The sequence below is a fragment of the Scyliorhinus torazame genome, chromosome 12 (assembly GCF_047496885.1).
Source record: "Scyliorhinus torazame isolate Kashiwa2021f chromosome 12, sScyTor2.1, whole genome shotgun sequence".
In the NCBI taxonomy this organism is placed as follows: domain Eukaryota; kingdom Metazoa; phylum Chordata; class Chondrichthyes; order Carcharhiniformes; family Scyliorhinidae; genus Scyliorhinus; species Scyliorhinus torazame.
Window position 1 is genome coordinate 100,824,380 of NC_092718.1, and position 24,678 is coordinate 100,849,057.

Here is a 24,678-nt window from a genome sequence, read left to right on the forward strand (position 1 = left end):
GGATGAGAGAGAGAGTGGATGAGAGAGAGAGAGTGGATGAGAGAGAGAGAGAGTGGATGAGAGTGAGAGAGAGTGGATGAGAGTGAGAGAGAGTGGATGATAGAGAGAGAGAGTGGATGAGAGAGAGAGAGAGTGGATGAGAGAGAGTGGATGAGAGAGAGACAGAGAGTGGATGAGAGAGAGAGTGGATGAGAGAGAGAGTGGATGAGAGAGAGAGTGGATGAGAGAGAGAGTGGATGAGAGAGAGAGTGGATGAGAGAGAGAGTGGATGAGAGAGAGAGTGGATGAGAGAGAGAGTGGATGAGAGAGAGAGTGGATGAGAGAGAGAGTGGATGAGAGAGAGAGTGGATGAGAGAGAGAGAGTAGATGAGAGAGAGAGAGTGGATGAGAGAGAGAGTGGATGAGAGAGAGAGTGGATGAGAGGGAGAGTGGATGAAAGGGAGAGTGGATGAGAGAGAGAGAGAGTGGATGAGAGAGAGAGAGAGTGGATGAGAGAGAGAGAGAGTGGATGAGAGAGAGAGAGTGGATGAGAGAGAGAGAGTGGATGAGAGAGAGAGAGTGGATGAGAGAGAGAGAGTGGATGAGAGAGAGAGAGTGGATGAGAGAGAGAGTGGATGAGAGAGAGAGTGGATGAGAGAGAGAGTGGATGAGAGAGAGAGTGGATGAGAGAGAGAGTGGATGAGAGAGAGAGTGGATGAGAGAGAGAGTGGATGAGAGAGAGAGTGGATGAGAGAGAGAGTGGATGAGAGAGAGAGTGGATGAGAGAGAGAGTGGATGAGAGAGAGAGTGGATGAGAGAGAGAGTGGATGAGAGCGAGAGTGGATGAGAGCGAGAGTGGATGAGAGCGAGAGTGGATGAGAGCGAGTTTGGATGAGAGCGAGAGTGGATGAGAGCGAGAGTGGATGAGAGCGAGAGTGGATGAGAGCGAGAGTGGATGAGAGAGTGAGCGAGAGTGAGTGGATGAGAGTGAGAGAGAGCGAGAGAGAGTGGATGAGAGCGAGAGAGTGTGGATGAGAGCGAGAGAGAGTGGATGAGAGAGAGCGAGAGAGAGTGGATGAGAGAGAGCGAGAGAGAGTGGATGAGAGAGAGCGAGAGAGAGTGGATGAGAGAGAGCGAGAGAGTGGATGAGAGAGAGCGAGCGAGAGTGGATGAGAGCGAGAGTGGACGAGAGAGCAAGTGGATGAGAGAGAGTGAGCGAGAGTGAGTGGATGAGAGAGAGTGAGCGAGAGTGAGCGGATGAGAGTGAGAGAGAGAGTGGATGAGAGAGAGCGAGAGAGTGGATGAGAGAGAGCGAGAGAGTGGATGAGAGAGAGCGAGCGAGAGTGGAAGAGAGAGAGCGAGAGTGGATGAGAGAGCGAGCGAGAGTGGTTGAGAGAGAGCGAGTGAGAGTGGATGAGACAGAGAAAGTGAATGAGGGAGAGAGAGTGAATGAGGGAGAGCGAGAGAGTGGATGAGATTGAGAGAGTGAATGAGTGAGAGAGAGTGGATGAGAGAGAGAGTGAATGAGGGCGAGCGAGAGAGTGGATGAGATTGAGAGAGAATGAGAGAGAGAGAGTGGATGAGAGAGAGCGAGAGAGAATGGATGAGAGAGAGTGAGCGAGAGAGAGTGGATGAGAGTGAGAGAGTGGATGAGAGTGGATGAGAGTGAGAGAGAGTGGATGAGAGAGAGAGAGAGTGAATGAGGATGAGAGAGTGGATGAGGATGAGAGAGCAAGAGAGTGGATGAGAGAGCGAGGAGAGTGGATGAGAGAGAGAGCGTGAGAGACAGTGGATGAGAGAGAGCGAGAGAGTGGATGAGAGAGAGAGAGTGGATGAGAGAGTGGATGAGAGCGAGAGAGTGGATGAGAGAGGGAGAGAGAGTGGATGAGAGAGAGAGAGAGTGGATGAGAGAGAGAGAGTGGATGAGAGAGAGTGGATGAGAGAGAGACAGAGAGTGGATGAGAGAGAGAGTGGATGAGAGAGAGAGTGGATGAGAGAGAGAGTGGATGAGAGAGAGAGTGGATGAGAGAGAGAGTGGATGAGAGAGAGAGTGGATGAGAGAGAGAGTGGATGAGAGAGAGAGTGGATGAGAGAGAGAGTGGATGAGAGAGAGAGTGGATGAGAGAGAGAGTGGATGAGAGAGAGAGTGGATGAGAGAGAGAGTGGATGAGAGAGAGAGTGGATGAGAGAGAGAGTGGATGAGAGAGAGAGTGGATGAGAGAGAGAGTGGATGAGAGAGAGAGTGGATGAGAGAGAGAGAGTGGATGAGAGAGAGAGAGTGGATGAGAGAGAGAGTGGATGAGAGAGAGAGTGGATGAGAGCGAGAGTGGATGAGAGCGAGAGTGGATGAGAGCGAGAGTGGATGAGAGCGAGAGTGGATGAGAGCGAGAGTGGATGAGAGCGAGAGTGGATGAGAGAGTGAGCGAGAGTGAGTGGATGAGAGTGAGAGAGAGCGAGAGAGAGTGGATGAGAGCGAGAGAGAGTGGATGAGAGCGAGAGAGAGTGGATGAGAGCGAGAGAGAGTGGATGAGAGAGAGCGAGAGAGAGTGGATGAGAGAGAGCGAGAGAGAGTGGATGAGAGAGAGCGAGAGAGAGTGGATGAGAGAGCGAGAGAGTGGATGAGAGAGAGCGAGCGAGAGTGGATGAGAGCGAGAGTGGACGAGAGTGGACGAGAGAGAGTGAGCGAGAGTGAGTGGATGAGAGAGAGTGAGCGAGAGTGAGTGGATGAGAGAGAGTGAGCGAGAGTGAGCGGATGAGAGTGAGAGAGAGCGAGAGAGTGGATGAGAGAGAGCGAGAGAGTGGATGAGAGAGAGCGAGAGAGTGGATGAGAGAGAGCGAGAGAGTGGATGAGAGAGAGCGAGCGAGAGTGGAAGAGAGAGAGCGAGAGTGGATGAGAGAGCGAGCGAGAGTGGTTGAGAGAGAGCGAGTGAGAGTGGATGAGACAGAGAAAGTGAATGAGGGAGAGAGAGTGAATGAGGGAGAGCGAGAGAGTGGATGAGATTGAGAGAGTGAATGAGTGAGAGAGAGTGGATGAGAGAGAGTGAATGAGGGCGAGCGAGAGAGTGGATGAGATTGAGAGAGAATGAGAGAGAGAGAGTGGATGAGAGAGAGCGAGAGAGAATGGATGAGAGAGAGTGAGCGAGAGAGAGTGGATGAGAGTGAGAGAGTGGATGAGAGTGAGAGAGTGGGTGAGAGAGAGTGGATGAGAGAGAGAGAGAGTGAATGAGGATGAGAGAGTGGATGAGGATGAGAGAGCAAGAGAGTGGATGAGAGAGCGAGGAGAGTGGATGAGAGAGAGAGCGTGAGAGACAGTGGATGAGTGAGAGCGAGAGAGTGGATGAGAGAGAGAGAGTGGATGAGAGAGTGGATGAGAGCGAGAGAGTGGATGAGAGAGAGAGAGAGTGGATGAGAGAGAGAGAGTGGATGAGAGAGAGAGAGTGGATGAGAGCGAGAGTGGATGAGAGCGAGAGTGGATGAGAGCGAGAGTGGATGAGAGCGAGAGTGGATGAGAGCGAGAGTGGATGAGAGCGAGAGTGGATGAGAGCGAGAGTGGATGAGAGCGAGAGTGGATGAGAGCGAGAGTGGATGAGAGCGAGAGTGGATGAGAGCGAGAGTGGATGAGAGCGAGAGTGGATGAGAGCGAGAGTGGATGAGAGCGAGAGTGGATGAGAGCGAGAGTGGGAGTGAGTGGATGATAGAGAGAGAGAGTGGATGAGAGAGAGAGAGAGTGGATGAGAGAGAGTGGATGAGAGAGAGACAGAGAGTGGATGAGAGAGAGAGTGGATGAGAGAGAGAGTGGATGAGAGAGAGAGTGGATGAGAGAGAGAGTGGATGAGAGAGAGAGTGGATGAGAGAGAGAGTGGATGAGAGAGAGAGTGGATGAGAGAGAGAGTGGATGAGAGAGAGAGTGGATGAGAGAGAGAGTGGATGAGAGAGAGAGAGTAGATGAGAGAGAGAGAGTGGATGAGAGAGAGAGTGGATGAGAGAGAGAGTGGATGAGAGAGAGAGTGGATGAGAGGGAGAGTGGATGAAAGGGAGAGTGGATGAGAGAGAGAGAGAGTGGATGAGAGAGAGAGAGAGTGGATGAGAGAGAGAGAGAGTGGATGAGAGAGAGAGAGTGGATGAGAGAGAGAGAGTGGATGAGAGAGAGAGAGTGGATGAGAGAGAGAGAGTGGATGAGAGAGAGAGTGGATGAGAGAGAGAGTGGATGAGAGAGAGAGTGGATGAGAGAGAGAGTGGATGAGAGAGAGAGTGGATGAGAGAGAGAGTGGATGAGAGAGAGAGTGGATGAGAGAGAGAGTGGATGAGAGAGAGAGTGGATGAGAGAGAGTGGATGAGAGCGAGAGTGGATGAGAGCGAGAGTGGATGAGAGCGAGAGTGGATGAGAGCGAGTTTGGATGAGAGCGAGAGTGGATGAGAGCGAGAGTGGATGAGAGCGAGAGTGGATGAGAGCGAGAGTGGATGAGAGCGAGAGTGGATGAGAGAGTGAGCGAGAGTGAGTGGATGAGAGTGAGAGAGAGCGAGAGAGAGTGGATGAGAGCGAGAGAGTGTGGATGAGAGCGAGAGAGAGTGGATGAGAGAGAGCGAGAGAGAGTGGATGAGAGAGAGCGAGAGAGAGTGGATGAGAGAGAGCGAGAGAGAGTGGATGAGAGAGAGCGAGAGAGTGGATGAGAGAGAGCGAGCGAGAGTGGATGAGAGCGAGAGTGGACGAGAGAGCAAGTGGATGAGAGAGAGTGAGCGAGAGTGAGTGGATGAGAGAGAGTGAGCGAGAGTGAGCGTATGAGAGTGAGAGAGAGAGTGGATGAGAGAGAGCGAGAGAGTGGATGAGAGAGAGCGAGAGAGTGGATGAGAGAGAGCGAGCGAGAGTGGAAGAGAGAGAGCGAGAGTGGATGAGAGAGCGAGCGAGAGTGGTTGAGAGAGAGCGAGTGAGAGTGGATGAGACAGAGAAAGTGAATGAGGGAGAGAGAGTGAATGAGGGAGAGCGAGAGAGTGGATGAGATTGAGAGAGTGAATGAGTGAGAGAGAGTGGATGAGAGAGAGAGTGAATGAGGGCGAGCGAGAGAGTGGATGAGATTGAGAGAGAATGAGAGAGAGAGAGTGGATGAGAGAGAGCGAGAGAGAATGGATGAGAGAGAGTGAGCGAGAGAGAGTGGATGAGAGTGAGAGAGTGGATGAGAGTGAGAGAGTGGATGAGAGTGAGAGAGAGTGGGTGAGAGAGAGAGAGAGTGAATGAGGATGAGAGAGTGGATGAGGATGAGAGAGCAAGAGAGTGGATGAGAGAGCGAGGAGAGTGGATGAGAGAGAGAGCGTGAGAGACAGTGGATGAGAGAGAGCGAGAGAGTGGATGAGAGAGAGAGAGTGGATGAGAGAGTGGATGAGAGCGAGAGAGTGGATGAGAGAGGGAGAGAGAGTGGATGAGAGAGAGAGAGAGTGGATGAGAGAGAGAGAGTGGATGAGAGAGAGTGGATGAGAGAGAGACAGAGAGTGGATGAGAGAGAGAGTGGATGAGAGAGAGAGTGGATGAGAGAGAGAGTGGATGAGAGAGAGAGTGGATGAGAGAGAGAGTGGATGAGAGAGAGAGTGGATGAGAGAGAGAGTGGATGAGAGAGAGAGTGGATGAGAGAGAGAGTGGATGAGAGAGAGAGTGGATGAGAGAGAGAGTGGATGAGAGAGAGAGTGGATGAGAGAGAGAGTGGATGAGAGAGAGAGTGGATGAGAGAGAGAGTGGATGAGAGAGAGAGTGGATGAGAGAGAGAGTGGATGAGAGAGAGAGTGGATGAGAGAGAGAGTGGATGAGAGAGAGAGTGGATGAGAGAGAGAGAGTGGATGAGAGAGAGAGAGTGGATGAGAGAGAGAGTGGATGAGAGAGAGAGTGGATGAGAGCGAGAGTGGATGAGAGCGAGAGTGGATGAGAGCGAGAGTGGATGAGAGAGTGAGCGAGAGTGAGTGGATGAGAGTGAGAGAGAGCGAGAGAGAGTGGATGAGAGCGAGAGAGAGTGGATGAGAGCGAGAGAGAGTGGATGAGAGCGAGAGAGAGTGGATGAGAGAGAGCGAGAGAGAGTGGATGAGAGAGAGCGAGAGAGAGTGGATGAGAGAGAGCGAGAGAGAGTGGATGAGAGAGAGCGAGAGAGTGGATGAGAGAGAGCGAGCGAGAGTGGATGAGAGCGAGAGTGGACGAGAGAGCAAGTGGATGAGAGAGAGTGAGCGAGAGTGAGTGGATGAGAGAGAGTGAGCGAGAGTGAGCGGATGAGAGTGAGAGAGAGCGAGAGAGTGGATGAGAGAGAGCGAGAGAGTGGATGAGAGAGAGCGAGAGAGTGGATGAGAGAGAGCGAGAGAGTGGATGAGAGAGAGCGAGCGAGAGTGGAAGAGAGAGAGCGAGAGTGGATGAGAGAGCGAGCGAGAGTGGTTGAGAGAGAGCGAGTGAGAGTGGATGAGACAGAGAAAGTGAATGAGGGAGAGAGAGTGAATGAGGGAGAGCGAGAGAGTGGATGAGATTGAGAGAGTGAATGAGTGAGAGAGAGTGGATGAGAGAGAGTGAATGAGGGCGAGCGAGAGAGTGGATGAGATTGAGAGAGAATGAGAGAGAGAGAGTGGATGAGAGAGAGCGAGAGAGAATGGATGAGAGAGAGTGAGCGAGAGAGAGTGGATGAGAGTGAGAGAGTGGATGAGAGTGAGAGAGTGGGTGAGAGAGAGTGGATGAGAGAGAGAGAGAGTGAATGAGGATGAGAGAGTGGATGAGGATGAGAGAGCAAGAGAGTGGATGAGAGAGCGAGGAGAGTGGATGAGAGAGAGAGCGTGAGAGACAGTGGATGAGTGAGAGCGAGAGAGTGGATGAGAGAGAGAGAGTGGATGAGAGAGTGGATGAGAGCGAGAGAGTGGATGAGAGAGAGAGAGAGTGGATGAGAGAGAGAGAGTGGATGAGAGAGAGAGAGTGGATGAGAGCGAGAGTGGATGAGAGCGAGAGTGGATGAGAGCGAGAGTGGATGAGAGCGAGAGTGGATGAGAGCGAGAGTGGATGAGAGCGAGAGTGGATGAGAGCGAGAGTGGATGAGAGCGAGAGTGGATGAGAGCGAGAGTGGATGAGAGCGAGAGTGGATGAGAGCGAGAGTGGATGAGAGCGAGAGTGGATGAGAGCGAGAGTGGATGAGAGCGAGAGTGGATGAGAGCGAGAGTGGATGAGAGCGAGAGTGGATGAGAGCGAGAGTGGATGAGAGCGAGAGTGGATGAGAGAGAGTGGATGAGAGTGGATGAGAGTGAGAGAGAGCGAGAGAGAGTGGATGAGAGCGAGAGAGAGTGGATGAGAGCGAGAGAGAGTGGATGAGAGCGAGAGAGAGTGGATGAGAGCGAGAGAGAGTGGATGAGAGAGAGCGAGAGAGAGTGGATAAGAGAGAGCGAGAGAGAGTGGATAAGAGAGAGCGAGAGAGAGTGGATGAGAGAGAGCGAGAGAGAGTGGATGAGAGAGAGCGAGAGAGTGGATGAGAGAGAGCGAGCGAGAGTGGATGAGAGCGAGAGTGGACGAGAGAGCAAGTGGATGAGAGAGAGTGAGCGAGAGTGAGTGGATGAGAGAGAGTGAGCGAGAGTGAGCGGATGAGAGTGAGAGAGAGCGAGAGTGGATGAGAGAGAGCGAGAGAGTGGATGAGAGAGAGCGAGAGAGTGGATGAGAGAGAGCGAGAGAGTGGATGAGAGAGAGAGAGCGAGAGTGGAAGAGAGAGAGCGAGAGTGGATGAGAGAGCGAGCGAGAGTGGTTGAGAGAGAGCGAGTGAGAGTGGATGAGAGAGAGAAAGTGAATGAGGGAGAGAGAGTGAATGAGGGAGAGCGAGAGAGTGGATGAGATTGAGAGAGTGAATGAGTGAGAGAGAGTGGATGAGAGAGAGAGAGAGAGTGAATGAGGGCGAGCGAGAGAGTGGATGAGATTGAGAGAGAATGAGAGAGAGAGAGTGGATGAGAGAGAGCGAGAGAGAATGGATGAGAGAGAGTGAGCGAGAGAGAGTGGATGAGAGTGAGAGAGTGGATGAGAGTGAGAGAGTGGATGAGAGTGAGAGAGTGGATGAGAGTGAGAGAGAGTGGATGAGAGAGAGAGAGAGTGAATGAGGATGAGAGAGTGGATGAGGATGAGAGAGCAAGAGAGTGGATGAGAGAGCGAGGAGAGTGGATGAGAGATAGAGCGTGAGAGACAGTGGATGAGAGAGAGAGAGAGAGTGGATGAGAGAGAGCGAGAGTGGATGAGAGAGAGCGAGCGAGAGTGGATGAGAGCGAGCGAGCGAGAGTGGATGAGAGCGAGAGTGGATGAGAGCGAGAGTGGATGAGAGCGAGAGTGGATGAGAGCGAGAGTGGATGAGAGCGAGAGTGGATGAGAGCGAGAGTGGATGAGAGCGAGAGTGGATGAGAGCGAGAGTGGATGAGAGCGAGAGTGGATGAGAGCGAGAGTGAGTGGATGAGAGCGTGAGTGAGTGGATGAGAGAGTGAGTGAGTGGATGAGAGTGAGAGAGAGCGAGAGAGAGTGGATAAGAGCGAGAGAGAGTGGATGAGACAGAGCGAGAGAGTGGATGAGAGAGAGCGAGCGAGAGTGGATGTGAGCGAGAGTGGATGAGAGAGCGAGTGGATGAGAGAGCGAGTGGATGAGAGAGCGAGTGGATGAGAGAGCGAGTGGATGAGAGAGCGAGTGGATGAGAGAGCGAGTGGATGAGAGAGCGAGTGGATGAGAGAGCGAGTGGATGAGAGAGCGAGTGGATGAGAGAGCGAGTGGATGAGAGAGCGAGTGGATGAGAGAGCGAGTGGATGAGAGAGCGAGTGGATGAGAGAGCGAGTGGATGAGAGAGCGAGTGGATGAGAGAGCGAGTGGATGAGAGAGCGAGTGGATGAGAGAGCGAGTGGATGAGAGAGCGAGTGGATGAGAGAGCGAGTGGATGAGAGAGCGAGTGGATGAGAGAGCGAGTGGATGAGAGAGCGAGTGGATGAGAGAGCGAGTGGATGAGAGAGCGAGTGGATGAGAGAGCGTGAGCGAGAGTGGATGAGAGAGAGTGAGCGAGAGTGGATGAGAGAGAGAGAGCGAGAGTGGATGAGAGAGAGAGAGCGAGAGTGGATGAAAGGGAGAGAGCGAGAGTGGATGAAAGGGAGAGTGGATGAGAGAGAGAGAGAGTGGATGAGAGAGAGAGAGAGTGGATGAGAGAGAGAGAGAGTGGATGAGAGAGAGAGAGAGTGGATGAGAGAGAGAGAGAGTGGATGAGAGAGAGAGAGAGTGGATGAGAGAGAGAGAGAGTGGATGAGAGAGAGAGAGAGTGGATGAGAGAGAGAGTGGATGAGAGGGAGAGTGGATGAGAGAGAGAGAGAGTGGATGAGAGAGAGAGAGAGTGGATGAGAGAGAGAGAGAGTGGATGAGAGAAAGAGTGGATGAGAGAGAGTGGATGAGAGAGAGTGGATGAGAGAGTGGATGAGAGAGTGGATGAGAGAGTGGATGAGAGAGTGGATGAGAGAGAGAGAGTGGATGAGAGAGAGAGTGGATGAGAGAGAGAGAGAGAGAGTGGATGAGAGAGAGAGAGTGGGAGTGGATGAGAGAGAGAGAGTGGATGAGAGAGAGAGAGTGGATGAGAGAGAGAGAGTGGATGAGAGAGCGAGAGTGGATGAGAGAGCGAGAGTGGATGAGAGCGAGAGTGGATGAGAGCGAGAGTGGATGAGAGCGAGAGTGGATGAGAGCGAGAGTGGATGAGAGCGAGAGTGGATGAGAGCGAGAGTGGATGAGAGCGAGAGTGGATGAGAGCGAGAGTGGATGAGAGCGAGAGTGGATGAGAGCGAGAGTGGATGAGAGCGAGAGTGGATGAGAGCGAGAGTGGATGAGAGCGAGAGTGGATGAGAGCGAGAGTGGATGAGAGCGAGAGTGGATGAGAGCGAGAGTGGATGAGAGCGAGAGTGGATGAGAGCGAGAGTGGATGAGAGCGAGAGTGGATGAGAGCGAGAGTGGATGAGAGCGAGAGTGGATGAGAGCGAGAGTGGGAGTGAGTGGATGAGAGTGAGAGGATGAGAGTGAGAGAGAGTGGATGAGAGCGAGAGAGAGTGGATGAGAGAGAGCGAGAGAGAGTGGATGAGAGAGAGCGAGAGAGAGTGGATGAGAGAGAGCGAGAGAGAGTGGATGAGAGAGAGCGAGAGAGAGTGGATGAGAGAGAGCGAGAGAGTGGATGAGAGAGAGCGAGCGAGAGTGGATGAGAGCGAGAGTGGACGAGAGAGTGAGTGGATGAGAGAGAGTGAGCGAGAGTGAGTGGATGAGAGTGAGAGAGAGCGAGAGAGAGTGGATGAGAGAGAGCGAGAGAGTGGATGAGAGAGAGCGAGAGAGTGGATGAGAGAGAGAGAGCGAGAGTGGAAGAGAGAGAGCGAGAGTGGATGAGAGAGCGAGCGAGAGTGGTTGAGAGAGAGTGAGTGAGAGTGGATGAGAGAGAAAGTGAATGAGGGAGAGAGAGTGAATGAGGGAGAGCGAGAGAGTGGATGAGATTGAGAGAGTGAATGAGTGAGAGAGAGTGGATGAGAGAGAGAGAGAGAGTGAATGAGGGCGAGCGAGAGAGTGGATGAGATTGAGAGAGAATGAGAGAGAGAGTGGATGAGAGAGAGCGAGAGAGAATGGATGAGAGAGAGTGAGCGAGAGAGAGTGGATGAGAGTGAGAGTGGATGAGAGTGAGAGTGGATGAGTGTGAGAGAGTGCATGAGAGTGAGAGAGTGCATGAGAGTGAGAGAGTGGGTGAGAGAGAGAGAGAGTGAATGAGGATGAGAGAGTGGATGAGGATGAGAGAGCAAGAGAGTGGATGAGAGAGCGAGGAGAGTGGATGAGAGAGAGAGCGTGAGAGACAGTGGATGAGAGAGTGGATGAGAGAGAGCGAGAGTGGATGAGAGAGTGGATGAGAGAGTGGATGAGAGAGTGGATGAGAGCGAGAGAGAGTGGATGAGAGCGAGAGAGAGTGGATGAGAGCGAGCGAGAGTGGATGAGAGCGAGAGAGAGTGGATGAGAGAGTGGATGAGAGAGTGGATGAGAGCGAGAGAGAGTGGATGAGAGCGAGAGAGAGTGGATGAGAGCGAGCGAGAGTGGATGAGAGCGAGAGAGAGTGGATGAGAGCGAGCGAGAGTGGATGAGAGAGAGCGAGCGAGAGTGGATGAGAGAGTGGATGAGAGCGAGAGTGGATGAGAGCGAGAGTGGATGAGAGCGAGAGTGGATGAGAGCGAGAGTGGATGAGAGAGTGAGCGAGAGTGAGTGGATGAGAGTGAGAGAGAGCGAGAGAGAGTGGATGAGAGCGAGAGAGAGTGGATGAGAGCGAGAGAGAGTGGATGAGAGCGAGCGAGAGTGGATGAGAGAGAGCGAGAGAGAGTGGATGAGAGAGAGCGAGCGAGAGTGGATGAGAGAGAGCGAGCGAGAGTGGATGAGAGAGAGCGATCGAGAGTGGATAAGAGCGAGAGTGGATGAGAGCGAGAGTGGATGAGAGCGAGAGTGGATGAGAGCGAGAGTGGATGAGAGCGAGAGTGGATGAGAGCGAGAGTGGATGAGAGCGAGAGTGGATGAGAGCGAGAGTGGATGAGAGCGAGAGTGGATGAGAGCGAGAGTGGATGAGAGCGAGAGTGGATGAGAGAGTGAGCGAGAGTAAGTGGATGAGAGAGAGCGAGAGAGAGTGGATGAGAGCGAGATAGAGTGGATGAGAGCGAGAGAGAGTGGATGAGAGAGAGCGAGAGAGTGGATGAGAGAGAGCGAGCGAGAGTGGATGAGAGAGCGAGTGGATGAGAGAGCGAGTGGATGAGAGAGAGTGAGCGAGAGTGAGTGGATGAGAGAGAGTGAGCGAGAGTGCATGAGAGAGAGTGAGCGAGAGTGGATGAGAGAGAGTGAGCGAGAGTGGATGAGAGAGAGAGAGCGAGAGTGGATGAGAGAGAGAGAGCGAGAGTGGAAGAGAGAGAGAGCGAGAGTGGTTGAGAGAGAGCGAGCGAGAGTGGTTGAGAGAGAGCGAGTGAGAGTGGATGAGAGAGAGAAAGTGAATGAGGGAGAGAGAGTGAATGAGGGAGAGCGAGAGAGTGGATGAGATTGAGAGAGTGAGGGAGAGCGAGAGAGTGGATGAGATTGAGAGAGTGAATGAGAGAGAGCGAGTGGATGAGAGAGAGGGAGAGTGAATGAGGGAGAGCGAGAGAGTGGATGAGAGAGAGAGTGGATAAGAGAGAGCGAGAGAGAATGGATGAGAGAGAGTGAGCGAGAGAGAGTGGATGAGCGAGAGAGAGTGGATGAGAGTGAGAGAGTGGATGAGAGAGAGAGAGTGGATGAGAGAGAGAGAGTGGATGAGTGAGAGAGTGGATGAGAGTGAGAGAGAGTGGATGAGAGAGAGAGAGAGTGAATGAGGATGAGAGAGTGGATGAGGATGAGAGAGCAAGAGAGTGGATGAGAGAGCGAGGAGAGTGGATGAGAGAGAGAGAGCGTGAGAGAGAGTGGCTGAGAGTGAGAGAGAGTGGATGAGAGTGAGAGTGAATGAGAGAGAGAGTGAATGAGAGAGAGAGTGAATGAGAGAGAGAGTGAATGAGAGAGAGAGTGGATGAGAGCGAGAGAATGGATGAGAGTGAGCGAGAGAGAGTGGATGAGAGTGAGAGAGAGTGGATGAGAGTGAGAGAGGATGAGAGCGAGAGAGTGGATGAGGATGAGAGAGCGAGAGAGTGGATGAGAGAGAGAGAGCGAGAGTTGATGAGAGAGTGAGGAAGTGGATGAGAGAGTGAGCGAGAGAGAGTGGATGAGAGAGAGAGAGTGGATGTGAGAGTGGATGAGAGTGAGAGTGGATGAGGATGAGAGAGTGGATGAGGATGAGAGAGCGAGCGAGAGTGGATGAGAGAGAGAGAGCGAGAGTTGATGAGAGAGAGAGCGAGAGTTGAGAGAGAGAGAGAGAGCGAGAGTTGATGAGAGAGAGAGCGAGAGTTGATGAGAGAGAGAGAGAGAGAGAGAGCGAGAGTTGATGAGAGAGGGAGGAAGTGGATGAGAGAGTGGATGAGAGAGCGAGTGGATGAGAGAGACAGTGGATGAGAGAGAGAGTGGATGAGAGAGAGTGGATGAGAGAGAGAGTGGATGAGAGAGAGAGTGGATGAGAGAGAGAGTGGATGAGAGAGAGAGTGAATGAGAGAGGGAGAGTGGATGAGAGAGGGAGTGGATGAGAGAGAGAGTGGATGAGAGAGAGAGTGGATGAGAGAGAGAGTGGATGAGAGAGGGAGAGTGGATGAGAGAGGGAGAGTGGATGAGAGAGAGAGTGGATGAGAGAGGGAGAGTGGATGAGAGAGGGAGAGAATTAATGAGAGAGAGAGTGGATGAGAGAGAGAGAGTGGATGAGAGAGGGAGAGTGGATGAGAGAGGGAGAGTGGATGAGAGAGAGAGAGTGGATGAGAGAGGGAGAGTGGATGAGAGAGGGAGAGTGGATGAGAGAGGGAGAGTGGATGAGAGAGGGAGAGAATTAATGAGAGAGAGAGTGGATGAGAGAGAAAGAGTGGATGAGAGAGGGAGAGAATTAATGAGAGAGAGAGAGTGGATGAGAGAGGGAGAGTGGATGAGAGAGGGAGAGAATTAATGAGAGAGAGAGAGTGGATGAGAGAGAAAGAGTGGATGAGAGAGAAAGAGTGGATGAGAGAGAGTGGATGAGAGAGGGAGTGGATGAGAGAGAGAATAATAATCAGCCAGGGTTCCTGCTCCTGATCACTGTCCTGTGATCCGTGGGTTAGAGAAAGAGAGGATATCAGCCAGGGTTCCTGCTCCTGATCACTGTCCTGTGACCCCTGGGTTAGAGAGAGAGAAGAAATCAGCCCGGGATCCTGCTCCTGATCACTGTCCAGTGACCCCTGGGTTAGAGAGAGAGGGGAAATCAGCCAGGGATCCTGCTCCTGATCACTGTCCTGTGACCCCTGGGTTAGAGAAAGAGAGGAAATCAGCCAGGGTTCCTGCTCCTAATCACTGTCCTGTGACCCCTGGGTTAGAGAGAGAGAGGAAATCAGCCAGGGTTCCTGCTCCTGATCACTGTCCTGTGACCCCTGGGTTAGAGAGTGGGGGGGAAATCAGCCAGGGTTCCTGCTCCTGATCACTGTCCAGTGACCCCTGGGTTAGAGAGAGAGAGGAAATCAGCCAGGGATCCTGCTCTTGATCATTGTCCAGTGATCCCTGGGTTAGAGAGAGGGGGGAAATCAGCCAAGGATCCTGCTCCTGATCATTGTCCAGTGATCCCTGGGTTAGAGAGAGGGGGGAAATCAGCCAGGGATCCTGCTCCTGATCATTGTCCAGTGATCCCTGGGTTAGAGAAAGAGAGGAAATCAGCCAGGGATCCTGCTCCTGATCACTGTCCTGTGACCCCTGGGTTAGAGAGAGGGGGGAAATCAGCCAGGGATCCTGCTCCTGATCATTGTCCAGTGACCCCTGGGTTAGAGAAAGAGAGGAAATCAGCCAGGGTTCCTGCTCCGGATCATTGTCTAGTGACCCCTGGGTTAGAGAGAGAGGGGAAATCAGCCAGGGTTCCTGCTCCTGATCACTGTCCTGTGATCCGTGGGTTAGAGAAAGAGAGGATTTCAGCCAGGGTTCCTGATCACTGTCCTGTGACCCCTGGGTTAGAGAGAGAGAAGAAATCAGCCCGGGATCCTGCTCCTGATCACTGTCCAGTGACCCCTGGGTTAGAGAGAGAGGGGAAATCAGCCAGGGATCCTGCTCCTGATCACTGTCCTGTGACCCCTGGGTTAGAGAAAGAGAGGAAATCAGCCAGGGTTCCTGCTCCTAACCACTGTCCTGTGACCCCTGGGTTAGAGAGAGAGAGGAAATCAGCCAGGGATCCTGCTCCTGATCATTGTCCAGTGATCCCTGGGTTAGAGAGAGGGGGGAAATCAGCCAGGGATCCTGCTCCTGATCATTGTCCAGTGATCCCTGGGTTAGAGAGAGGGGGGAAATCAGCCAGGGTTCCTGCTCCTGATCACTGTCCAGTGATCCCTGGGTTAGAGAAGGAGAGGAAATCAGCCAGGGTTCCTGCTCCTGATCACTGTCCTGTGACCCCTGGGTTAGAGAGAGAGGGGAAATCAGCCAGGGATCCTGCTCCTGATCATTGTCCAGTGATCCCTGGGTTAGAGAAAGAGAGGAAATCAGCCAGGGATCCTGCTCCTGATCACTGTCCAGTGACCCCTGGGTTAGAGAGAGAGAAGAAATCAGCCAGGGATCCTGCTCCTGATCACTGTCCTGTGACCCCTGGGTTAGAGAGAGGGGGGGAAATCAGCCAGGGATCCTGCTCCTGGTCACTGTCCAGTGACCCCTGGGTTAGAGAGAGGGAGGGAAATCAGCCAGGGTTCCTGCTCCTGGTCATTGTCTATTGACCCCTGGGTTAGAGAGGGGAAATCAGCCAGGGATCCTGCTCCTGATCACTGTCCTGTGATCCCTGGGTTAGAGAGAGAGAGGAAATCAGCCAGGGTTCCTGCTCCTGATCACTGTCCAGTGATCCCTGGGTTAGAGAAAGAGAGGATATCAGCCAGGGATCCTGCTCCTGATCATTGTCCAGTGATCCCTGGGTTAGAGAGAGGGGGGAAATCAGCCAGGGATCCTGCTCCTGATCACTGTCCAGTGACCCCTGGGTTAGAGAGAGAGAAGAAATCAGCCAGGGTTCCTGCTCCGGATCACTGTCCTGTGACCCCTGGGTTAGAGAGAGAGGGGAAATCAGCCAGGGATCCTGCTCCTGATCACTGTCCTGTGACCCCTGGGTTAGAGAGAGGGGAAATCAGCCAGGGTTCCTGCTCCTGATCACTGTCTAGTGATCCGTGGGTTAGAGAAGGAGAGGAAATCAGCCAGGGATCCTATTCCTGATCATTGTCTTGTGATCCCCGATTAGAGAGAGGGGAAATCAGCCAGGGATCCTGCTCCTGATCATTGTCCAGTGATCCCTGGGTTAGAGAGAGGGGGGAAATCAGCCAGGGTTCCTGCTCCTGATGATTGTCCAGTGGTCCCTGGGTTAGAGAGAGGGGGGAAATCAGCCAGGGTTCCTGCTCCTGATCACTGTCCAGTGATCCCTGGGTTAGAGAAGGAGAGGAAATCAGCCAGGGTTCCTGCTCCTGATCACTGTCCTGTGACCCCTGGGTTAGAGAGAGAGGGGAAATCAGCCAGGGATCCTGCTCCTGATCATTGTCCAGTGATCCCTGGGTTAGAGAGAGGGGGGAAATCAGCCAGGGTTCCTGCTCCTGATGATTGTCCAGTGGTCCCTGGGTTAGAGAGAGGGGGGAAATCAGCCAGGGTTCCTGCTCCTGATCACTGTCCTGTGATCCGTGGGTTAGAGAAAGAGAGGAAATCAGCCATTGATCCTGCTCCTGATCACTGTCCAGTGACCCCTGGGTTAGAGAGAGAGGGGAAATCAGCCAGGGATCCTGCTCCTGATCACCCTCCAGTGATCCCTGTGTTAGAGAAAGAGAGGAAATCAGCCAGGGATCCTGCTCCTGATCACCGTCCAGTGATCCCTGGGTTAGAGAGAGGGGGGAAATCAGCCAGGGTTCTGCTCCGGATCACCGTCCAGTGATCCCTGGGTTAGAGAGAGAGAGGAAATCAGCCAGGGTTCTGCTCCGGATCACTGTCCAGTGACCCCTGGGTTAGAGAGAGGGGGGAAATCAGCCAGGGTTCTGCTCCGGATCACTGTCCAGTGACCCCTGGGTTAGAGAGAGGGGGGAAATCAGCCAGGGATCCTGCTCCTGATCACTGTCCAGTGATCCCTGGCTTAGAAAGAGAGGAAATCAGCCAGGGATCCTGCTCCTGATCACTGTCCAGTGATCCCTGGCTTAGAAAGAGAGGGGAAATCCACTCACTCTCTCTTGTCTTCATTTCCAAGTGAGTGGCTCCCACAGGGATGGGCGATACATTTAAGATATACAGAATCTCTTGTTAGATGTCCTGTGGCATATCAACTGTGTTCTTTCCCCCTTTTCCACGCCTTCCTCTCTCACCCTCACTCTCACACCTCCTCATCACCACCACACTTTGCATACCCCTCTCTCCCTCCCCACCCCCTTCCACACCTCTCTCACTGATTCTCATGCTCTTTCTCTCCCAGTTGCTAATCACCATATTTTGTGTCTCAGTTTTTTGATCCAGGTCAGGTGCTGTACACCTTTGAGTCTCCAGTCGGTTACGGACTGATCGTACTGCAGGTTGTAGCCTACATCTGGTTCTCTTACGCTGTTTACACCACCTTGAAGCATTATCCGGAGAAACAGACATTTTACATACCATTCTTCGCTGCTTACACACTCTGGTATGTAACAGCACGCATGTCACTGACACTATCACAGCTCACACCCAATCTCTCTCTCTCCCTCGCGCCTGGTCGCGCGTTCTCTCTCTCTCTCACGCCCGGTCGCGCGTTCTCTCTCTCTTGTGACCGGTCACGCGTTCACTCTCGCGCCCGGTCGTGCGCTCTCTCTCTCGCGCGCGGTCGTGCTCTCTCGCGCGCGGTCGTGCTCTCTCGCGCGCGGTCGTGCTCTCTCGCGCGCGCGGTCGTGCACTCTCGCGCGCGGTCGTGCTCTCTCGCGCGCGCGGTCGTGCTCTCTCTCGCGCGCGGTCGTGCTCTCTCGCGCGCGCGGTCGCGCTCTCTCTCTCGCGCGCGCGCGGTCGCGCTCTCGTGCGCGATCTCTCTATCGCGCCCGGTCGCGCGCGCTCTCGCTCACGCCCGGTCGTGCTCTCTCTCTTGCGCCTGTTCGCGCGTTCTCTCTCGCGCCGGTCGCGCTCTCGTGCGCGATCTCTCTATCGCGCCCGGTCGCGCGCGCTCTCGCTCACGCCCGGTCGTGCTCTCTCTCTTGCGCCCGTTCGCGCGTTCTCTCTCGCGCCGGTCGCGCTCTCTCTCGCGCCCGGTCGCGCTCTCTCTCACTCGTGCCCGGTCGCGCTCTCTCTCACTCGTGCCCGGTCGCGCTCTCTCTCACTCGTGCCCGGTCGCGCTCTCTCTCACTCGTGCCCGGTCGCGCGCGCTCTCTGTCTCGTGCCCGGTCGCGCTCTCTCTGTCTCGCACCCGGTCGCGCTCTCTCTCGCGCCCGGTCGCGCGCTCTCTCGCTCACGCCCGGTCGTGCTCTTTCTCTCTCGCGCCCGGTCGCGTGCTCTCTCGCTCACGCCCGGTCGTGCTCTCTCTCTTGCGCCCGGTCGCACGTTCTCTCTCTCTCGCGCCCGGTCGCGCTCTCTCTCGCGCCCGGTCGCGCGTTCTCTCTCTCTCCCACGCCCGGTCGCGCGTTCTCTCTCTCTCTCACGCCCGGTCGCGTGCTCTCTCTATCTCGCGCCCGGTCGCGCGCTCTCTCTCGCGCCCGGTCGCGCTCTCTCTGTCTCGCGCACGGTCGCGCACTCTCTCTCTCGCGCCCGGTCGCGCGCTCTCTTTCTCTCGCCCGGTCGCGCGCGCGCTCTCTCACGCCCGGTCGTGCTCTCTCTCTCACGCCCGGTCGTGCTCTCTCTCACACCCGGTCGTGCTCTCTCTCTCACGCCCGGTCGTGCTCTCTCTCTCACGCCCGGTCGTGCTCTCTCTCACACCCGGTCGTGCTCTCTCTCTAACACCCGGTCGCGCACTCCCTCACTCCCGGTTGTGTTCTCTCTCTCTCTCACGCCCGGTCGTGCTCTCTCTCTCGTGCCCTGTCGCGCTCTCTCTCGCGCCCGGTCGCGCGTTCTCTCCCTCTCGCGCCCAGTCGCGCGCTCTCTCTCTCGCGCGCTCTCTCTCTCGCGCCCGGTCGCGCGCTCCCTTTCTCGCGCCCGGTCGCGCGCTCTCTCTCTCGTGCCCGGTCGCGCGTTCTCTCCCTCTCGCGCCCAGTCGCGCGCTCTCTCTCTCGCGCGCTCTCTCTCTCGCGCCCGGTCGCGCGCTCCCTTTCTCGCGCCCGGTCGCGCGCTCTCTCTCTCGTGCCCGGTCGCGCGCTCCCTTTCTCGCGCCCGGTCGCGCGCTCTCTCTCTCGTGCCCGGTCGCGCGTTCTCTCCCTCTCGCGCCCAGTCGCGCGCTCTCTCTCTCGCGCGCTCTCTCTCTCGCGCCCGGTCGCGCGCTCCCTTTCTCGCGCCCGGTCGCGCGCTCTCTCACGCCCGGTCGTGCTCTCTCTCTCACGCCCGGTCATGCTCTCTCTCTCGCGCCCGGTCGTGCTCTCTCTCTCGCGCCCGGTCGCGCGCTCTCTTTCTCGCGCCCGGTCGCACGCTCTCTCACACGCCCGGTCGCGCTCTCTCTCTCTCTCTCTCTCGTGCCCGGTCGCGCTCTCTCTCTCTCGCGCCCGGTCGCACTCTCTCTCTCTCTCTCTCTCCCACGCCCGGTCGTGCTCTCTCTTTCGCGCCCGGTCTTGTTCTCTCTCTCTCGTGCCCGGTCGCGCGCTCTCTTGTTCGTGCCCGGTCGCGCGCTCTCTCTCTCGTGGCTGGTCGCACGCTCTCTCTCTCTCGTGCCCGGTCGCGCGCGCTCTCTCTCACGCCGGTCGCGCGCGCTCTCTCACGCGCCCGGTCCCGCTCTCTCTCTCTCTCGCACCCGGTCGTGTTCTCTCTCTCTCGTGCCCGGTCGCGCTCTCTCTCTCACTCTCGCGCCCGGTCGCGTTCTCTCTCTCTCTCGTGCCCGGCCGCGCGCTCTCTTTCTCGCGCCCGGTCGCACGCTCTCTCACACGCCCGGTCGCGCTCTCTCTCTCACTCTCGTGCCCGGTCGCGCGCTCTCTCTCTCGCGCCCGGTCGCACTCTCTCTCTCTCACACCCGGTCGTGCTCTCTCTCTCGCGCCCGGTCGTGTTCTCTCTCTCTCGTGCCCGGTCGCACTCTCTCTTGCTCGTGCCCGGTCGCGCGCTCTCTCTCTCGTGCCCGGTCACGCGCTCTCTCTCTCGTGCCCGGTCACGCGCGCTCTCTCTGACGCCCGGTCGCGCGCTCTCTCACGCGCCCGGTCGCGCTCTCTCTCTCTCGCACCCGGTCGTGTTCTCTCTCTCTCTCGTGCCCGGTCGCGCTCTCTCTTTCTCGCGCCCGGTCGTGCGCTCTCTCGTGCCCGGTCGTGCGCTCTCTCTCTCGTGCCCGGTCGTGCGCTCTCTCTCTCGTGCCCGGTCGCGCGCTCTCACAATCGCGCCCGGTCGTGTTCTCTCTCTCTCGTGCCCGGTCGCGCACTCTCTTTCTCGCGCCCGGTCGCGTGCTCTCTCTCTCGTGCCCGGTCGCGTGCGCTCTCTCTCACGCCCGGTCGTGCTCTCTCTCTCGTGCCCGGTCGCGCTCTCTCTTTCTCGCGCCCGGTCGTGTACTCTCTCTTTCACCCGGTCGCGCGCTCCCTCTCACGCCCGGTCGCGCGCTCTCTCTTGTGCCCGGTCATGCGCTCTCTCGCGCCCGGTCGCGCTCTCTCTTTCTCGTGCCCGGTCGCACTCTCTCTTTCTCGTGCCCCGTCGCGCGCTCTCTCTCTCACGCCCGGTCGCTCGCTCTCTCTCTCTCTCTCTCTCTCTCGCGCCCGGTCGCTCGCTCGCTCTCTCTCTCTCTCTCTCTCTCTCTCTCTCTCTCTCTCTCTCTCTCTCTCTCGCGCCCGGTCGTGCTCTCTCTCTCGCGCCCGGTGGCGCTCTCTCTCTCTCTCGTGGCTGGTCGCTCTCTCTCTCACACGCCCGGTCGCGCTCTCTCTCTCACACGCCCGGTCGCGCTCTCTCTCTCTCGCGCCCGGTCGCACTCTCTCTCTCTCTCTCTCTCTCTCTCTCCCACGCCCGGTCGTGCTCTCTCTTTCGCGCCCGGTCTTGTTCTCTCTCTCTCGTGCCCGGTCGCGCGCTCTCTTGTTCGTGCCCGGTCGCGCGCTCTCTCTCTCGTGGCTGGTCGCACGCTCTCTCTATCTCGTGCCCGGTCGCGCGCGCTCTCTCTCACGCCCGGTCGCGCGCGCTCTCTCACGCGCCCGGTCCCGCTCTCTCTCTCTCTCGCACCCGGTCGTGTTCTCTCTCTCTCGTGCCCGGTCGCGCTCTCTCTCTCACTCTCGCGCCCGGTCGCGTTCTCTCTCTCTCTCGTGCCCGGCCGCGCGCTCTCTTTCTCGCGCCCGGTCGCACGCTCTCTCACACGCCCGGTCGCGCTCTCTCTCTCACTCTCGTGCCCGGTCGCGCGCTCTCTCTCTCGCGCCCGGTCGCACTCTCTCTCACACCCGGTCGTGCTCTCTCTCTCGCGCCCGGTCGTGTTCTCTCTCTCTCGTGCCCGGTCGCACTCTCTCTTGCTCGTGCCCGGTCGCGCTCTCTCTCTCATGGCTGGTCGCACGCTCTCTCTCTCTCGTGGCTGGTCGCACGCTCTCTCTCTCTCGTGCCCGGTCGCGCGCGCTCTCTCACGCGCCCGGTCCCGCTCTCTCTCTCTCTCGCACCCGGTCGTGTTCTCTCTCTCTCGCGCCCGGTCGCGCTCTCTCTCTCTCTCGTGCCCGGCCGCGCGCTCTCTTTCTCGCGCCCGGTCGCACGCTCTCTCACACGCCCGGTCGCGCTCTCTCTCTCACTCTCGTGCCCGGTCGCGCGCTCTCTCTCTCGCGCCCGGTCGCACTCTCTCTCTCTCACACCCGGTCGTGCTCTCTCTCTCGCGCCCGGTCGTGTTCTCTCTCTCTCGTGCCCGGTCGCACTCTCTCTTGCTCGTGCCCGGTCGCGCGCGCTCTCTCTCGTGCCCGGTCACGCGCTCTCTCTCTCGTGCCCGGTCACGCGCGCTCTCTCTGACGCCCGGTCGCGCGCTCTCTCACGCGCCCGGTCGCGCGCGCTCTCTCTCGTGCCCGGTCACGCGCTCTCTCTCTCGTGCCCGGTCACGCGCGCTCTCTCTGACGCCCGGTCGCGCGCTCTCTCACGCGCCCGGTCGCGCTCTCTCTCTCTCGCACCCGGTCGTGTTCTCTCTCTCTCTCGTGCCCGGTCGCGCTCTCTCTTTCTCGCGCCCGGTCGTGCGCTCTCTCTCTCGTGCCCGGTCGTGCGCTCTCTCTCTCGTGCCCGGTCGTGCGCTCTCACAATCGCGCCCGGTCGTGTTCTCTCTCTCTCGTGCCCGGTCGCGCGCTCTCACAATCGCGCCCGGTCGTGTTCTCTCTCTCTCGTGCCCGGTCGCGCACTCTCTTTCTCGCGCCCGGTCGCGTGCTCTCTCTCTCGTGCCCGGTCGCGTGCGCTCTCTCTCACGCCCGGTCGTGCTCTCTCTCTCGTGCCCGGTCGCGCTCTCTCTTTCTCGCGCCCGGTCGTGTACTCTCTCTCTCACCCGGTCGCGCGCCCCCTCTCACGCCCGGTCGCGCGCTCTCTCTTGTGCCCGGTCATGCGCTCTCTCGCGCCCGGTCGTGTTCTCTCTTTCTCGTGCCCGGTCGCGCTCTCTCTTTCTCGTGCCCCGTCGCGCGCTCTCTCTCTCACGCCCGGTCGCTCGCTCTCTCACGCCCGGTCGCGCGCTCTCTCTTGTGCCCGGTCATGCGCTCTCTCGCGCCCGGTCGTGTTCTCTCTTTCTCGTGCCCGGTCGCGCTCTCTCTTTCTCGTGCCCCGTCGCGCGCTCTCTCTCTCACGCCCGGTCGCTCGCTCTCTCTCTCTCTCTCTCTCTCTCTCGCGCCCGGTCGCTCGCTCTCTCTCTCTCTCTCTCTCTCTCTCTCTCTCTCTCTCTCTCTCTCTCTCTCTCTCTCTCTCTCTCTCTCTCTCTCTCTCTCTCGTGCCCGGTCGTGCTCTCTCTCTCTCTCTCTCACGCCCGGTCGTGCTCTCTCTCTCTCTCTCACGCCCGGTCGTGCTCTCTCTCTCTCTCTCTCACGCCCGGTCGCTCTCTCTCTCTCTCTCTCTCGCGCCCGGTGGCGCTCTCTCTCTCTCTCGTGGCTGGTCGCGCTCTCTCTCTCACGCCCGGTCGCGCTCTCTCTCTCTCTCGTGGCTGGTCGCGCTCTCTCTCTCACGCCCGGTCGTGCTCTCTCTCTCTCACGCCCGGTCGTGCTCTCTCTCTCTCACGCCCGGTGGCGCTCTCTCTCTCTCTATCTTGCGCCCGGTGGCGCTCTCGCTCTCTCTCTCACGCCCGGTCGTGCTCTCTCTCTCTCTCTCTCTCTTTCTCTCTCACGCCCGGTCGTGCTCTCTCTCTCTCTCTCTCTCTCTCGCGCCCGGTCGCTCGCTCTCTCTCTCGCGCCCGGTGGCGCTCTCTCTCTCTCTCGTGCCTGGTCGCGCTCTCTCTCTCACGCCCGGTCGCGTGCTCTCTCTCTCGTGCCTGGTCGCACTCTCTCTCTCACGCCCGGTCGCGTGCTCTCTCTCTCGTGCCTGGTCGCACTCTCTCTCTCACGCCCGGTCGTGCTCTCTCTCTCTCACGCCCGGTGGCGCTCTCTCTCTCTCTCTCACGCCCGGTGGCGCTCTCTCTCTCTCACGCCCGGTCGTGCTCTCGCTCTCTCTCTCTCTCTCTCTCGCGCCCAGTCGCTTGCTCTCTCTCTCGCGCCCGGTGGCGCTCTCTCTCTCTCTCGTGCCTGGTCGCGCTCTCTCTCTCATGCCCGGTCGTGCTCTCTCTCTCATGCCCGGTCGTGCTCTCTCTCTCATGCCCGGTCGTGCTCTCTCTCTCATGCCCTGTGGCGCTCTCTCTCTCTCTCTCTCTCGCGCCCGGTCGCTGCCCTTTGTTCCTGCGCTTGTTTTGAGGGAGAAATCTGCAGGGGCTGTGGTGGGAAGGGGACTGGGAGTACAGGATCGATTGGAGAGCTGAGGAGTCAGCATTGATGCGGGGGGGAGGGCTGCGTGACCACCCGTTGCTGAGAAATGGAGTCTAATCCCGGCGTCCTATCCCTCCAGGTTCTTTGCTGTCCCAGTCATGGCTTTGATCGCCAATTTTGGCATTCCGAAGTGGGTGCGGGAGAAGATTGTGAATGGGATCCAGTTGGGGATTTATCTCTACGCTCATGCTGTCTTCTTGGTGAGTTTTGCAGCACTGGGAAGGAGGTGCATGCCCAGTGGTAACCCGGTAATATTGTCTCTTGGCTGTGAGTTAAAAATGTTCAGGGACAATATCGTTTTAATAAATGTTTTTATTGCTTTTCACATCTTGTGTTTTACAGACAAATCCATAAGTTAAGTTACATATTGCATAGCCACGTAAGACAAGCAGAAATCAACACATGTATTTACAGGTTTTGTGAGGGCCACGAAGAATCCAGCACAGGTTTGCAGAGTCAAACAGAAAGTAACTATTTACTTGCCACACTGGCCAACTCTATTTATACAGCTACACGACCAACGGTCGCCCCCTCCCCATATATTCCCCAAGGACCATGGAGTAACCAATTGTCCACAGCCAATAGGATGCGGGCAGGTTACAACTACAGGCAATTGTCTTCCCTCCCTCTCTGGCCCCGGTTCCTCTTCAGTCGCCTACATCTTTGTGGCCCGAGCACGTATTTACAGGTGTGTATTTACAGTTTAATTTGGGTTTCAACTTGCCCTTGGGACCTCTGTGGCTGTGTCCTTTGTCTCTTTGCCGAGTTTACAAACCTTGGCTTCACCCTGCCCCCCCCCTCCCCTTCCTTTGCACTTGTTTGAGTTTCTCTTTCGAACGCATGTAGAGTTGGAGTTCGCCGTGTGCTGTGCTTCAATCCAGAGGTGTCCTCTGCCCCCCCCCCCCCCCCCCCCCCCCCCCACACCTACGTCTATGCCTATTATGCCTAGTTCTTCCTCTCATTTTTCCCTTGTCCTGTCCAGGGTGGAGCGTACCTTCTCCACAGTCGCCCAAACAGGTCCCCAACGTCTCCCTTTCCGAGGTCACCTGCATCCGGCAGTTCTTTGATTAGCGAATGTTGTGGTATCCGGGGGTACACCGCCATTTC

At 56.8% G+C, this 24,678-nt stretch overlaps 1 protein-coding gene across 1 annotated transcript in view; it reads left to right on the plus strand.

Moving 5' to 3' along the window:
* tmem145 (transmembrane protein 145) overlaps positions 1–24,678 on the plus strand; it is a 220,530-nt gene that overhangs the window by 133,800 nt on the left and 62,052 nt on the right. The window contains exons 12-13 of the mRNA XM_072470104.1: positions 17,059–17,231; positions 23,651–23,771. Of these exons, the coding sequence (XP_072326205.1) occupies positions 17,059–17,231; positions 23,651–23,771 (294 nt within the window). The remainder of the gene's footprint in view (positions 1–17,058; positions 17,232–23,650; positions 23,772–24,678) is intronic.